Below are 17299 nucleotides of genomic sequence, written 5' to 3'. Positions count from 1 at the left end.
TCATTTTCATTTTTTCACCTTCTAGGATGAATTATTCCTATTTTATACCATATGTCAGAATTTTCCAGATCATAAAAGCTAATTCTGAAATGTCCCCCTTTTTAGCAGAAACAAATTGGTTGGTCTCCAGGGGTGAGCAGCTCAGAACATCAGCAGGAAATAACAAAATTAAAAGCTGACTTGGAAAAGAAAATAGTTTTTTATGAAGAAGAACTGTCTAAACGAGAAGTAATACATTCTAATGAATTAAAAAATCTGAAGAAGGAATTGCGTGATGCAGAGATCCAACAACTTGCTCTCAAAAAAGAAATTCTGATATTGAAAGACAAATTAGAAAAGACAAGAAGAGAAAGGTATGACGTTCATGTAAAATTCTTCTGTACTTGGATATTTTTATGATTTCAAAAAAGTTGATACAGCTGCAGATATTTATATGTGGATACCCAAATAATATTTTAGCCTAAAGTAACAAATTAATGTGTTTTATCCTTTGAAACAAAATTATTAGAAAATGAATAAAAAGATTCATTAGATTCAGTATGACCTGGCAGGATATATGTAACGATTGTATCTTAAATGTGTTGGATCTTTGCAACTATATACAATAAAGTATATCTTTACATAGCCTCTTTCAAACTACTTTACCTAAAAGATGAAGATGAAAAATAATGCACAATGATAGTAAATTACCTTGAAACAGGGGTTTACATATATATTTCATTCACTGTCCATATAGTTTGTATGTATCTGCCTCTGATTTTGGTTGAATTCAGAGTGTGTTTTTATAAATAAAGCTTGTCTCTATCCATGGTAGGTTATGATAAAATTCTCCTGCACGCATGCATGCTCCAGTCAACTGAGTGAAAGTGATGATGTGAGCAGATGGCACTGACAGAATACAGCGGGCAACTATGATTATTTACTTATCCATATCATTGATAAGGCAACTCTGGGTGGCTAACGAACAGTAGAAAAATAAATACAAAAACAAAAATTTAAAAACCATATAAAAACCTAGAATCAAGAAGATGGGTGGCACAGGGATGAGAACTTCTGCTTATCCCATCAGCTACCTCTGGTGGTATGTGCCCCCCTCAGGGTCTCAAGCCAATTGGTAAAACCAACTGTTTATACGCTTCCAGAGACCAAGAGAGACCAATAGAGTAGGAGCAGTTCTCACTTCTGGTAGTAGATTAATCCACAGGGCCAGGGCCGCAGCGGAAAAGGCTCTTCTCCTTGTCCTCACCCACTGAAATTCCTGAGATAGGGTCTGCAGCATGGTCCTTCTACTGGAGCAAGTGAGGTAGGCTAGTCCCATTGGGGTGAGACAGCTCCTCAAATACCCTGGACCCATATCACATATAGCGCTTTATCAGATTCTCCTCTTTTTTGCTCAACTGGAACATTCTGAGCAGAAGTCCATTCTGCTAATTACTTTTCTAGCAAAAACAAAATTTGTCCCAATTATTTGAATGTTGTTTTTATACATGTAAATATAGCAGTTTCTTTTGTAGTAGATTTCATTAAAATAGGATGAGTAAATATATTTTTGATTGATGGTATCTATTCAAAGAAACAGGACTTGGGCGACAAAATGTGCTTTATTATGTAAAGCATATTTAGATTATAGAATTAGAAGGGAAAGTTTAGGACCTTCTTTATGGAGGAATCTGTATTAAACAATTCCTAGAGCCAACTGTCTGACCTTCACATGAACACCTCCAGAAAGGTAGAATTTGGTTCCACTGCTGAATTAGTCTTATCAACAGAATATACTTTCCTACTATTTGAACTAGTATCTCTGCTCCTATAATTAATTTATATCTTGTAGAATAGAGATTTGGTTTTGATTTTGTGTGCAACATCCTTTGAGATAATTGAATCCAATCTCAATAATATTTTGTTCAAGATGAAATAGCACTCATTATACTTCTCAATAACTGCTCTAGTTTTTCTGAATCCTTCCTAGAATGTATTGTACATTTTTAGACATAGTACTCAAGATAAGGTTCTTTGCAACAAAGCATGACTTTAGTATAGAAGTTTTACACCCAGTGGATCTATCTATAACTTACTATTGTGATACCATGGGGATGCTATTGGATCATGACTGCTAATTTACAGTTATCAATTGTCCTGGATTTCAGCTGTGCAGGATAATTGTATTATACAGTACCTAGTTCTTAATAAATCACTTTGTTGAATACTTGAATGGTTGGTGCTAGCCAAATTCTGTTCCTTGTGAATATTTCATATTCTGTTTATCAGAGTTATAATTTTATAATTGATAGTTTTATATTTATTTAGAAAAGAAATGCCTTGGATTCTGTAGAGTTGAAAGGATGTTATTTTAAAATAGTCAGGAAACACACTTGATAAAGTGACCAAAACAGATAATTTGTGAGAAATAAGCATCAAGTATCACTTCTGACATACAATTTTAATTGAAATGAATAGTATTTCAATTAAATACTGAATTTAATTCATTTATAAATGAATTTATAAATAAATGAATAGTAGGTGAAGTTTATATCTCAATCTCGATAATGTTCTTGCAATACATATTATTTTACTTTTATCTTTCTTCAGTTGTTTTTTCTGTAATTATACTGATATCAAGACATATCAAAGAAGGCTTTGCTTTGAGAGATATTTTTAAAATATCTAGCAAAAATGCTGTAAGGAGAAGACTAGTTTGTTGGAAAATAGGCAAAATGAAAGATTTTAATGGCTATTAAAGAACGATCAAGACAGCATTCTATTGTAAAAACAGTTTTTGAAAATGACTACTCAAAAAGATATGTACCACATTTGCTTTTTGATTTACATCTTCCGCTATTTTTAGACCAAAGGTGCTGAAATATAGAAGAAAATGTTGTCGGGATTGAAGCTTGAAAACATATCTATGTGGTGTCTAAAATTAATTTTCTTCTATTATATTTGAACCACCAAATAATTTTGAATTCAGATTTTCCCCTTGTACTATTCAGTTGCATTTCTTTCTACTGTCCTGTAGCTTCAATTGAAGCATTCACCATCAGATCTCTAAATCTGTCATCAGAGTTATTTATGTAAAGTTTCACATCGCATCTTTTATATATTGTAAAATAAAAGAATTTTAAAAATACTTCTAAAAAATCTGTGCTAAACACATATATCAAAATAAAGATGTAATCATATGCTTAATTTAAAGAACGGTGAACTGTTGGTTGTCTGAGAAGTTAGTCTTAAACCCCAGTCTGAGGCATAGCTGTGTGACCCATTATCCATTCCCCTGAGAGTTAATGCTTTAATCTTTGTTGGCTTTCCCCCAGAATGTTCATCATATGCATGGAATCTGTTAGTTGAAGAGAGGAGTGGATGGTGTTGGATTACAGATTCAGAGTTTGAACAGCAGTTATTAATATGCAACCCTGTTGGAATGAAGTGTTGTGTTTCAAATGATGCCTAGCAACATGCCAATTCAGAACTGGTTCAGATATGCCGTGTTGTATTTCAGAGACTGGTTGAAAAAAAATAATTTGAAGGCAGGGTATTTTGTTCCCTTTCTCTACATTTTATTCTCATAGTTAAACTGATAAACATTTCGGAGTATCTTTGAAGAACAATTATAAATTCTGCCCTAGAGACAAGCATAATTATAGAGATTGTTTAAGCATGATAGATTAAACAATCTTTTTTTCTCAGGTATCTTTCCCTGGTACCTTCAGTTCTTGCTAAGCAAAAATATATAAAATTATACTAATATAACACATTTATAGCTAGTAATAGCTATATAATAGGTAGGGACTAGAGGCAGGGATTTTTTTTGTCTCGTTTAACCATAGGGTTAAACAGTTTAACCATGGTGTGGGAAGGGAAATCCACAACATTTCATCTGTGGTTCATGTACTGAACTGAGGCCTATTTATTATAGCATAATTTCATTCTGTTTATGCTATTTTAATGTAATACTTATGAAGGTTTTTTAAGGATTCATGGTTGTCATTATAAGACTGTAATATACTTTCAACTTCAATAAAATTATACTAGATAGATACCCAAAATTGCAAGAAAATGATGTCTACTTTTTTTGCCACAACCTTAGTAATTTTTGGGGTTGTGTTCATCCATAGAAATATGACATTTGGGGTTTTTTTATTTATTTTTTATGGAGTATAATCACAAGACAAGTTCAGACTAAACAATCAAATAAATTTTGTTCCATTAAAAATCCAGCCAGAAAGGCACAATTATAGCTTGATCCCAGTTATAAGTATTATTGTATCTCAAGTTCAGGTGCCCAATGGAGTTACTTTTTGGACTGTAGAGGAAGTTATCAGTTCAGCTTAAAACATATAAGAACATTTTTTATTCATAAACATTTGATATATGTGATTCATTTTCCCCCAATAAAACAAAGCAAATTCTATCAGGTAAAGATTGGAAACAAGTAGTGATCTGAAGCTGTTTTTGTGATAAGGAAATGCAATCTATCGTATAGTTAACCTTTTCAAATATCACGTTACGATATGAAAAAATGCAAAAAGGACAGTTTTCCCTAAGTGAAATAGCTTCTGTAATTTTTCATTTTTGTATATTGCCAACAATATAGTTAAAGTGCATTAAAAAGAAATGTGACTTGGATCCCACTGTCTTCCCACTATATTGTGCGTCACTGATTTCTCTCTTTTCAAAAGGATCTTCCAATCATCCCATAAAAAAATTTAGAAGCAGGGGAAAGAAATTCTCATTTCATTTTATAAACTGCAAAATTAACATTATTTATGCAGGTTGTTTAATACAAAACAGTTTGGAGACTGTTTTACAAGATTTTATGAGATATGTTTCTTCTCCCTCAACATACAGTTATTCAGTTGAAACAGGAATGTGATATGTTCACATTTCTTAGAAAAATTGTCTGTCCCTCTCACTTTTAAGTTTTTTCATGGCCTATAAAATGTTACTTATGCTGAAAATTAGGAATGTTCATATTAAAAAAGATTTCTTAATTATAAATGAGCATTTGGATGTTTCAGGAATTTTGTTATAATTAAATCAACTTTATTAACCTAATGGAAATCTCTATGCATCAAGCTTTTCAGCTTTTGAAACCATATATGGCAATTGTTTCTTTTGTACTGACTGGGATTTTGGAAACGCAGTGTTATAAAAATGAGTAAGCATATTGAATCAGAACATTTACTCTGAACTGTGATTGTTTAAATTCATAGACTATAATAATGAAACTGAAGGAATGTCATCCAGAATATCCATACAATATAATTCTCTCTGAAATTAAAGGGCTTTATTCAATGAAACCTAGACATATTTTGGTTATAATGATGCATATTTCAAACAATCCATATGTTTAAGGAATTTATAAATTGGAACCACAAACATCTGCTAACTTAAATTCTAATATTATATAGTGTTATTTTAGAGCGTATTGTATGGATTATTAAATTCATTTTGGTCTTGGTTACTGTGGGATCTTAATATTTTTATGTATATTTTAAGTTGTAATGAAATATATATGAGGAAATTATACTTTATATATGATAACTATGTTGCACATTTTACCATAGCCAAAATGAAAGGGAGGAGTTTGAAACAGAATTCAAACATAAATATGAACGGGAGAAGATTCTGCTGACGGATGAGAACAAGAAGCTTTCCAATGAGCTTGACAAGGTGAGTGATATGTTATTCAATACCTATATACATTAATGTATTGAACAAAATTAGGTAAAGTTGATAATAGAATGTATTTATTTGTTTAGATTAGTGTGTATTGTCATCAGTCTTGCTCAGCACAAATCTGGGTAGCTAACAAAAATTTAAAAAAATAATACAAATAAGACAAAAATATAACATAGCTGGCAAAGAAACAATGCCACCAAGAAACATAGGCTCACCTATTCTCCTGATACATATGCCCAGAAAAACAAACAGCTCTTAAGAGTTTACCAAAAGGCCAGCATGTTTGGGTTGATCTTGGACAGTACAGTGTTCCCAGGGACAGGTGCTGTGACAAGAAAAGCACACTTTTGGGATCTCACTGGATGACATTTTCTACTCAATGGGACCTTTTGCCAGATTTGATGCGATTAGTAGAGTCAGTTGGAGAAAAGGCTTTATAAATAACAACCAACACCTTTAATCTATCCAGAAGTAAACTGGAGGTCAATGAAGCAAAGAAGTAATGTAGTAGGATGAGCCACCACATTCTGAACTTTTTGTAATTTCCACATGTTTTTCAAGGACAGCAGCATGTAGAACACATTTAAGTAATCAACTTAAGAGATAACCAAAACATGAGTTTTGGTACTCATTGCCTCTTGCTCCAAGAAAGGTCACAAATGGTGCACACCAGAAGGTTGTACAAATGCTCTCCTAGCCACATCTACCATCTGCTCCTCAAATAGGAGCCATGAATCCAAAAAGACGCTCAAGTGGTATACTAGTTTTGCTTACCTATCCAAAATTAAAGATGGAAAATTGCCAGTTCCAGATAGTCCTAAAATCCCAAACCACTTAGCCTTATTGGATGAGTTGAAACCTGTTCTTGCTGAAGTAATAAAAAGATATTCAGCATTTGCCTAAATGTTTTTATGTTACAGTGTTATTTTTACAGACAGTATATCAGTAATGACACTGAAAAATTTCACAGAAAGACACCTGAAAAATAAGAGACTACATAATAAATATATGTAACATGTAAGAAACCTCCTGGGGCAATACATATGTGAATGTAATCAGTGCCTCATTAAATCTTTGATAAGCTCAGAAGAAAGCACTTTCAAATCACTATTGCAGAATCATAATTGTGATTATAATATTCTTTAAATATATATTTAGCTTACAGCAATGTATGAAAGGCTAAGTATGAGTAATCGACAACTTGAAGAAGAGATGAGAGATCTTGCTGACAAAAAAGAATCTGTAGCACACTGGGAAGCCCAGATTACTGAGATCATCCAGTGGTAAGGTTATTTTTCTGTTTGTGACTCCTGCTGTAAGGTACATTATTTTTGTATAACAAAAATAATTTTGCAGTTTTGTCATCTATTTTGACCCTTCTGATAATCCCAACTCCACTTAAAAGAGCAAAATCATATTTCACAAAGTTCTTGATCTTTCAGTAAGTCATAAGTCATACCTAAGAGAATTAATCTCACTTGCTTATATTTCATTACTTGTATTAGTTTCATGAATGAATATATAATAGAACAAGAGTAGTTAAAAACCTTGTCTCATTATGGTCCCTAATTTTAAAATATTTTAAGTGATGAAACATAGTAGATACCCTTGGCACTTCCCTTAAAAAGAAACTAACAGCATTGAACGCAAACTGATTTTCCACTAAAAATGCTTATATCAAATAGACATCTCTCTGAGTGACAAAGCTAAGAGTGAAAACCAGGGATGAATTCAGAATTGTTCATGGAAAAATACTTTTGCTGTAATCTGTTGTCCCATTTTTTTATATTTAGGTCTAATTTTAACAATCTTTTCCACAAGTCATTTAACATTTATCAACCTAACATATTTTCATCTTGCTTGCTTTCATAGCAGCTGTGTAATTTATTTTTTATTAAAAATAGATAAACAGAGGTCTTTTCGAGAAGCATTTAGCTCATCTGCATTTTTATTTGTAATGTAACTTTGCTATCCTTATATAGAAATAGTTCTCTCTCTTTCTCTCTCTTTTATATGGCAGGACAATTTGTATCATTCTGAAAAACTTGGATTGGTCCAAGTAGGTTACTTACATTTGTGAACTGACATAATTTAAACCTAAGACCATGATGCATGTTTATTTTTACAGCCCGACTTATAAGCAAAGCAAAAAAAAAGCTACATAATTTGAATTCTTTTTTGACCTTTGCTATAAATTAAGTTTTGGTTTCAAGAAAAAAATATAACATTGATATATAACTGGCAGTAAATCTATATTTTACTCAGTCTCATTCATTCATTGGAAACATAATCTTATTGATAAAGATACATCTGCTTTCTAAAAAGGAAAATTGAAATATAATAGATACTCCTTGATTATTAAAATTATTCAGGAGAAAAGGATAATGGGTTTCAGAACTCAGAACATAAAATTGTTTCCTCAAAACAACAGACATTCCAGAACGGAGGAGAGACAGTCTTGGATTTTGGAATGTTCCATTTCTCACATGTGGATTTTTCTTTGATCACAGGGGACCCAACTATTGAATAGATTCACACTGTCAGTTTAAGTCTCTCAGAGAGTCCCAACATTAATTCTTCCCCAGCTAACTAATCAGACATTAACTATGCAGCAAAGAATGATTACATGCTAGCAGCAGACTCAGAAGGACATAAAGAGGGAGAGAAGGAGAGGCACTGGTATATTGAACCCAGGGTTCTGATTGTTCTTTTCTTTTACTAGTAACAGTAGTAAATAGCAATATTGCCTTCATCACGTATTTCTCTAAAAAGACAACTACTTGCCTCAACTATTTTTAATTACTCTTTTTATATGCCAATTTATATTACTTGGTGCTATTGTTCTGGGGTTAATACAAACATTGCTTTGGATTGGAGGGAAAAGATGCATTTACTTGATATCTGCATTTAATAGCATTCCTGCATATAATATAGTTCCTTTGGACTCTTCAAATAAACCATTAAGCTTTTAATTTTCCCTGGGGATTCTGCCTTATTCTTAAACCTTAAATTTACTTATAAAAATCTTCATTCAGTGTGAGCAACCTTATTTTTCTCCTATGTTCAGCCTTCCTAATATTTAAGCTATTCCGAACCTTCTCCACTTTTTAATATATTTTACTATTGCAAATACCCAGAAATAGGGGGAAGGGGGAGCATGATCTGATCTGCTACTAAGAACATTTGCATATTTAATTCATAATATTTTTGCCTCTTCCAAAACAAAATCTCATTTTAATTCTAATATGCCACACTCTGATTCCTGCAGGACAAATCTACATCCAATGGACCCATATTGTCAATCATTGTTGCTATAATGATTTCCCTCTAAATTGGTAACTTCATTATGATCACAACTCCAGTGTTGCTTTGACTTTTTCATTAAATTAAAGTATTTTTATTCCAATGTAGTAGTCATAAAATAAGTAAAGAACAGAGAAAAAAAACCCTTTCATATTAAAAATACATAAGTCATAGTAAAGTCATAATAAATTTTGTCTTATGCTATGAATAGTTAGAATCAAACTGATGCAATTCTATTATAAAATAGTGAGAAATTGTCATTACAAAGATGCATATTTTCCCCTAATGTCAAAAGGTATGTCACATATATTTACATATATTTTTGAATTTATCTGTCTTTATTTAGAAATAATGAGATCAGCTACTGAAAACTAGTAGAAGCAATCCAATGGTTATATTGAGCCAAGATTCCTAAACCAAAAGGGCTTTACATAAAACAATTATGCTATTTCACAATTTAATCACAATTTTAAAAATTTGTGATTCTTTACCAAGTTACTCAATATGTGTATATCCTGCATAAAGATGAGTGTTAATTGGCTATCATACAGTAATTCTGAACAATTGATTTAGTTGTAATATGGAATAAAATCACAATTAAGATTGTTTCAGAATTGAATTGAAAAATGAATAATGCATCTATGCGGAGAAAAATGTGTCCTTGATTAAGGATAAAGATGTACAATGTACATCTTAAGATGTAAGTTGGTGCAGTTACATCTGTTCAAGGGAATGTATTTATTATCTTGGCTGTGATTCTAGACATCTGTTTGCAGAACTCCATATGGAATTTTATTGATGATCAGATTCTATATAAAATTACTATCTTGCAAGTCAGGATAATTCCATTTCTAATTTATGTTATCATATTCATTTGTTGGTTACAAGTCACCCTAAAATCAACCTACATTGAGGTTGATTGGATCTATTTTTGGATCTATTGGATCTATACACTGGATCTATTTTTGTATTGGGTAATTGATATGTAATTTGAGGGTGTAAGATATTGAATCAATCCTTTATGATGGTGAGATCTCTATCTGAGTTGTCTGAATTTTGCAGCTATTCCTTAGCTCCATAATATGGGCACATCCACTACAGTGGTCTGCCTTAGCTATTTTATGGATTTCATTGGTTTCCAACAGGTGTTTGGAGAGTTTCCCAGCAGACTGCTTGGCAATTCTGTGAAGAAAGTACTTAAGATCTAGAATACCAGATTACTTGCTTGATAGGATTGCCCCAAATAATGTCCTCTAGAATGCCATTCTTGGTTTACTAGACCAAGTTCAAATGTATATTGTGGCAGTAAGAACCATCCTGCTTTGCTTTCCCCATTTTTTTAATTTTACTTTCAAATGTAATTATGTCCAAAGACAGCCCTTAGCTTTTCTAAAGTTCTTAATCTGTTCATATTTTACTCAGGGTGAGTGATGAAAAAGACGCCCGAGGTTATCTTCAAGCGTTAGCTTCCAAAATGACCGAAGAACTAGAAGCGTTGAAGAGCTCCAGCTTGGGTGCAAGGGCAACAGTAAGCTTTGGATTTTCCACCTGATTCTGATTCTGCCATGATTGCCCATTAGGAGCAGCTGGTGGCGAGGAATTGCTGCCCGCGGGGCGCTCCTAACGGCAAGTCCCCCCGCCCTTCCCCCAATTTTGCATGTTTTAAAATAGGCCTAAATTTGGGGGAGGGGCTTAATTTGATTTTATGCCTAGAAAACATGCTGGGTCTTCCTATTGGGGGAGGTCATATTGTTGGAGAAACACGGTAGGCACTTATATCCAGGCACTTAACTTCTTATTCACTATGTAGTTTTCTAATTCAGAAAAATCATTGAATGTCTATATCATTTTAAATTATGGCAAAGTATAGCATGAAAATATTCATAAATACATAGTTTAGATTTTTCTTTAAATTCTTTCTCCCAATTGTTTTTAAACAAACACACCTATAAGAGAACTCCACTTGCTTGTGCCACTATTTGTGGTAGTGGTGTTGTTATTAAAATTGTATCCTTTTATTTGTAAACTTCATAGGAACTATACATGGAAAACAACATGGAAAAAAACCTATGTAAACTATGTAAACTACCTTTACAGTTCTGTTAGGTTTTCTCTTTGGTTCTTTTTTTAATTCATGCAATTATCATATGCCCTTAGCTGCATCTGTAGAACAAGTACATAATTCATTACATTTTTTAAAAATCCATTAGATCAAGCGTCCCCAACCCCCAGTCCGAGGACTGACACTGGTCCACAGCTTGCCAGAAACCAGGCTGCACAAATAAGCAAAGACCCCAACCACAGGATGCAGGCAGCACACGAAACCACATCCCCTCCAGTCCATGGAAAAAAATTATCTCCATAAAACCCAAGAGCCCAAAAGGTTGGGGGCCACTGCACTAGAGAATAATTATGAAATAATTATGAAATAAATTTGTGTGAGAGGATAAGAGAGACAGAATAATATTTTTCTCAAAAAATGATTTTTTTCTCTCTCTGTAAACAAGTCTTTTAATGCTTAATGTAGTCTTTGGCAAAAATATTAAAATAAAAAATACTTTTTATTTTTTATTATATTATTATTTAATATTATAAGGAGCCTCTGTGGCGCAGTGGTTAGAGTGCAGTACTGCAAGCTACTTCTGCAGCCAGCTGCCTACAATTTGGCAGTTCAAATCCCACCAGGCTCAAGGTTGACTCAGCATTCCATCCTTCTGAGGTGGGTAAAATGAGGACCCAAATTGTTGGGGGCAATATGCTGACTCTGTAAACCGCTTTGAGAGGGCTGTAAAGCACTATTAAACGGTATATAAGTCTAAGTGCTATTGCTATTGCTATTTATTACATTTATATGCCAATAGGGAGACTATATTAGCCTAAGTTTCTTGCCAGTGAAACCATAATTTTATTACTTAGACTAAAAAAGGTCATGCTTTCACTGATTAAAGTGGAGTGGGAAATTGTTGGCTCCTTTTCCTTACACCCTTCTTGGAAAGCTCCAAAAAGCTCAAAGATCCTCCAGAGTCATGGAGAAGTGGCCAAATAGCAAAGCCAACAAACTTCCACCTTCAACCTCCCTTTCCTTCCACTGGATTTTGGTCCATTATATAAACGATAACTATCATATCAAAAAAATGACAGCTCTGGATCCACCCCAATATCTACTAAAAGAGATACTATAATTTTTGTTAGAGTTTTAAATATTAAAGTATCATTAGAAGACATATTAGCTAATAATATCTAAAAACATTTTCTTTGAAGGACATGCCTTGGAAGATGCGTCGCTTTGCAAAACTAGATATGTCTGCAAGGTTAGAGCTACAATCAGCCCTTGATGCAGAAATACGAGCCAAGCAAGCCATTCAGGAAGAGTTAAATAAAGTTAAAGCTTGTAACATTGCAACAGAATGGTAAGATTTAATGATTCCTTTTAAGATTTTAAGGCAGCTTGTGATATTTTCTTTTGAAAGTCATCCTGATAAATTCTACATTGTTTGTGGTTTCAGAAATTGAATATAATAGTTTGATGGCCTGCCATAAAATGTCCAATTTTCTGTGTATAATTTGCAATTTATTTGAAAACTGTTTCCTGAAAACAATTGAAAGACTTCAGCTAAAAACTATCTCTTATACTAAATTAGGAAATTCTTTATTCAGGATTCCTCTTTAGAAGTAGTTATTAGAAAACAATATAAAATCTTTCTCTTTCCTTCCTTCCTTCCTTCCTTCCTTCCTTCCTTTTATTCATCCATTTATTTGTTTATTAAGAAAGTTATATGGCCATCCAACACAGTGATATTTCAAGGATTTATAGAAGTAAAACACCATATGCAAAACCTAATGGACCCCTACTATTTAAAACAAAAGAAATATTAGTTGTATTAAAAAGCAATTGGAATGATAAGAGTGCTTCATAGTTTTTTCCACAATAAATCATGCTATATAATATTCTTTGACATTAGAATGCAGTTTGATAATCCTGCTTTTTATATGATGAAAATTTTCTGCATAGAGTAAATCATTATATAGAACATAGTTTAAAATTTTGATTCATTAGAATGATGTTTATGTATCTTTAAAAATGTTAAAGTAAGCATGAAGTTCAAGAATAGGTATGTAACCCATAATTAGAAAAAAAGACAAAACTTACTTCACAATGTAATAATTCAAATCCCAGTCTTTTTATACGTGTCCTGACAGAACAAAAATACATAAGTCACATTTTGTCTTTTGGTCTTCTGCTCCCCACTGGCAGGCATATAATGACTTGGATAACAGTGTATCACCTTGTCTTTTGCAAGGTTACCAGCCATGTGCTTTTTTATTAAGAAGATTAATAATTTACAAATACAGTTCTGGGACCCCCAAAGATATCCTTAGAACATAAAAGTGTGAGTTTTTGCAACTTTGTATTTCATATAAAAGTGCAAAGGAAAAAAATTACAAGGGTCAGTTGGTGGGTTAGAGATTGGGCATCTGGACAACTGGAGGTTTGCACTATGACAATCATACTATAATCATTCATAGCACATAAGTCTTCCCTCTATTCTGCCTGCTTGTTAGAAATTATCATGGAACTATCACAATCCAAATCGATAATTTTAAACTAATCATAAAATCATCTTGTTCCATTGAGTACTTATAAAACAAAATCATGAAGCAAACAGAAGTCATTATTTTCCTTTTCAAGCTTACTTATTGAAATCAAATGCTTTTGTCCATTTTTATGTTATCTTTTGTTTAATAGCGAGACTTTAGTGGGGTTTTCCTAATTGAAGGATGCTGCAGTCAATTTTCAAACATAACCACATCACGGTCCTTACTAACTCTTTTTGTTTCGTTTGTGTAAAGCAAATTACAGGAATCTGAAAAGAAGAACTCCGAGCTGTTATCAGAAATAGACAGACTGAAAAAAGAGGCAGAAGAACTTCAGTCAGAAAAGGGTACGGGAACTGACATCCAAATAAAGTTGACTGGTGGTGGGTACATCTTATCAAATCAGAATGTCCACTTACAGACTGCTGACAGAATCTGTATTTTGAAGATTCTGACTCTTGAAGTGTCATCATAGCCCTGGCATGATAAGATGTACCCACACAGCTGTTATAAAATTAAAATTATCTTATGTACTCTTGGCATACTTGAAATACATTTTTTCAGATTGTGTTTTCGTTTGTGCATTTATAGTCATTGTATTAGCAACATGCAATACCTTATAGTTTTATCTTCTTAAGAGAAGGTGATTCTTAATTTATTCTTCAGTTGGCAAGTACTACTCAGACATCAGATATAGGATAGAAAAGAATATGTATAAAATGCATAGCCTTTTGATCTTTTATCATTATAAGCTAGAATCCATGTACTCAATTAAGATTTAGAAGTTCTCCAAAGTAAATGAGTTCTCTAAAGCAAAGTAAAGGAAGTTTAATCTATTGATAATTGCATTAATATAATTGAAAATGTTGGTTGATTTTACTATTCATTCTAAGGAAGAGAACTACACACCCACACATCCACACCAGTATTTTCTTCATCTGATGTCTCTTGGGAAGAAACAGCTAAGAAAGCAACTATAGAGCAATATCTTAGAATGTGAGGAGGCCTGGAAATGGACGTCTAAATGTGATAGAACCAGGGGTGGGATTCTGCCAGTTTGCACCTATTCGCTAGAACCGATTGTTAACATTCTAAGCAGTTCAGAGAACCGGTTGTTAGAAGAAATTACTGGCCTAATCCTGTAAGGAAAGACAGGAAGGAAACATTCTGGTGTTGCTTACAGAAACTGCCTCTCCGTTAGCCCTTATTACATTCTTGGCAGGACTAGACTTCCTGTCTCAGGAACTTCTCTGCAGTGTTTTTTTCCCTTCTTTGCTGGTACTTTGCTTGTGTGGAGTGACCATTCAAAGTTACAATGGCACTGAAAAAAGTGACTTATGACCATTTTTCACACTTACAACTGTTGCAGCATCCCCACAGTCATGAGAGGCCAGGCGAGGAGATGCATGCCTTGATGTCAGTGATATTGAGTTGGCCACACCCAGCCAATAACATGACCACCAAGCCATGTCTACCCAGTCACATGACCACCAAGCCACGCCCACCACCTAATCCACGCCCACAGAACCGGTTGTTAAAAAATTTGAATCCCACCCCTGTATGTATCCCACCTATATATGTTTATAAAAATCACACATTTCAGTTTGTGAATGGAAATTTTACCTTATTCAAATTATCCTATTTTAAAACAAATTTACCCATCACAATTCAGAAGCAATATAGCATCAGGGATGAAGATTTAAAAGTACTATAGTGTTGTATTAGCACTTGTAAGGCAAGGTGAAAAATAGATCTCAGGGCCAAATAGGCCCTGAGATAGGCTGCATACTGAGGATAGGTTTCAGTTTTGTTTTTTGTATTGTGTGATCATTGCTGGACAAAACAGATGTTACTGGTTTGTTTGCTTATTACAAAACAATTTACATATCCCTGTTTAGAGTAGCATTCAAGCCGTCTTATATCAAAGGGTTTTAGTTCAGAGCCATATGCAGTTGAATTTTAATTTCTCTTTTGCATATCCTGTTCACTCCTTCATTTTAATCCATACAGTGTTTCTCTCTATCTCCTGAACCTGGCCCTCCAGTAGATGGGAAGCAGATAGATAGAAATAGATTAGCATTTATTTCTGATTTCCAATAATTTAACAATAGTAAGTAAAATGCATGTAAAAAAATCAGAAGAATTTTCTGACATTCATTCAGATTCAGGATTCCTTTCTTATTAAGTAGATATCTTTAACTAGCTCTACATACGATTTTAGAACAACTATAGAATTCCAAATTTGTAAGTCAGATGTGTAGAAACGTCAATTCTGCAGCTCATGTATAAATAACACATTTTTTAACAGTATTTTTCATCTCTAATTTGAATGTGAAAAATCATCCCTTTTGATGCCTAATTCCACATTTTTATTATTTTATACTTGATTTGACTTATGGATCTTACATTTGTAATTAAAACCAGGAAACACCCCTCCCCCCCAAATCACATTAAACAATTGCCTTACTGCCCAAACCTTTTCACTTTTATATTTCAGCATTACTGAAAGCATGCTTGCTGTTCTTCTATAGCATGCTTGCTGTTCTTCTATACATCAGGGTTTATAGCCACCAATCCTATAGGATGCTTGTTCTACATAAAAGAGTCAAATGTCAAGTTTGCCTTGAACCTTCCGTGTTGAATTACTGGGTGTAAAGTTGCCAATTGTGGGAACCCAAAATTGGAGTTGCTGCTATTAAGTATTCTTCCAGATTTGTGCAGTTTAGAACTGGTAGCCACAAACTCAACCACCAGATGGTTTAAGAGGCTTACAAATCTTATACTAATGTGTATCTTGTTGGACACATTTATCGTATGCAAATACTGGATTGCTTAGTTGTATCAACCAGAAAAAAATGTATCAATACATGGTAGAAGCTTATTTGTTTAAAATAATTTCTCATCTTTGTAGAATAAGTGCTTTGGGATTATGTTCCTGTTGCTGCAAGAAGGATCAGATTAGTTTTAAACAGAAAATACTTATTCAACAGTCTCTCTAATTTCCTTCAATACAGTAGAGAAAAGTCTCCAGGTTAAGGCTGACTCCTGATAGCTTTAGGGAATACTGATGCCATTTTCTTGGTAACAGTGCAAAAGTAGTTTGCCATTTCTTTTTTTCTGAGATGTTTTTAACTCTCAATCTAATCTGTAGTTTGGGGATTCCCTGATAGTGTGCTATTCAAATGCTAATCAGGCTTGTCCTTGCTTAGCTTCCAGTCTCAAACAAAATCAGCTGAGTTATATTGAATAATAACAAGATTTTTGCTGGAGTTTTTATAGAGACACTCATTTTTTTCAGCAGCAAGCAAGTTTTTTAATCTCTTTCCTTTCTATTTTGAACACTGGGCATGAGGGAACACACGAATGGAACCTATACAGACTGTGAAACAGAAAATTTCTCAGTAAAAACTGAAAGGAAAAAATGCTTTAAATCATGGGTATTTCTTATGTGTCATAGTAGGTAAAGAAAGTATGTGTTATTTATTTATTTGTTTGTTTGTCTGTTTGTTTATTTATTTGCTTGTCACATTTTTGAACCGCCCATCTCCCTCAAAGAAGGACTCTGGATGATGTACAATAAAATCAGTTGTGACATAAAATTTTAAGTCCAGTTTCTCATGTTTTAATTGGGGAGATCTTATGTAACAATTGGTATGAAAATTCAGCAACTGGGAATAAGAATTTTCTTTTAATCCTGAAAGGACCATCCCAGAAAGTG

The 17299-nt window shown here is 33.3% G+C and overlaps 1 protein-coding gene across 10 annotated transcripts in view; it reads left to right on the top strand.

The window, feature by feature from the left end:
• CDC42BPA (CDC42 binding protein kinase alpha) overlaps positions 1–17299 on the top strand; it is a 158299-nt gene that overhangs the window by 102882 nt on the left and 38118 nt on the right. For 7 of the 10 annotated variants that reach the window (XM_026695645.2, XM_026695642.2, XM_026695644.2 and 4 more), the window contains 6 exons: positions 106–353; positions 5568–5673; positions 6841–6965; positions 10408–10513; positions 12247–12395; positions 13837–13928. In XM_026695645.2, the coding sequence (XP_026551430.1) occupies positions 106–353; positions 5568–5673; positions 6841–6965; positions 10408–10513; positions 12247–12395; positions 13837–13928 (826 nt within the window). The remainder of the gene's footprint in view (positions 1–105; positions 354–5567; positions 5674–6840; positions 6966–10407; positions 10514–12246; positions 12396–13836; positions 13929–17299) is intronic. The other 3 variants (XM_026695643.2, XM_087934521.1, XM_087934485.1) reach the window with 1 other exon arrangement.

Source organism: Pseudonaja textilis, chromosome 1, assembly GCF_049901715.1.
Source record: "Pseudonaja textilis isolate UNSWEBS1 chromosome 1, rPseTex1.2, whole genome shotgun sequence".
Taxonomy (NCBI): domain Eukaryota; kingdom Metazoa; phylum Chordata; class Lepidosauria; order Squamata; family Elapidae; genus Pseudonaja; species Pseudonaja textilis.
Note: the sequence above shows the minus strand (reverse complement) of the source record. Positions and strands in the feature narration are given on the sequence as shown.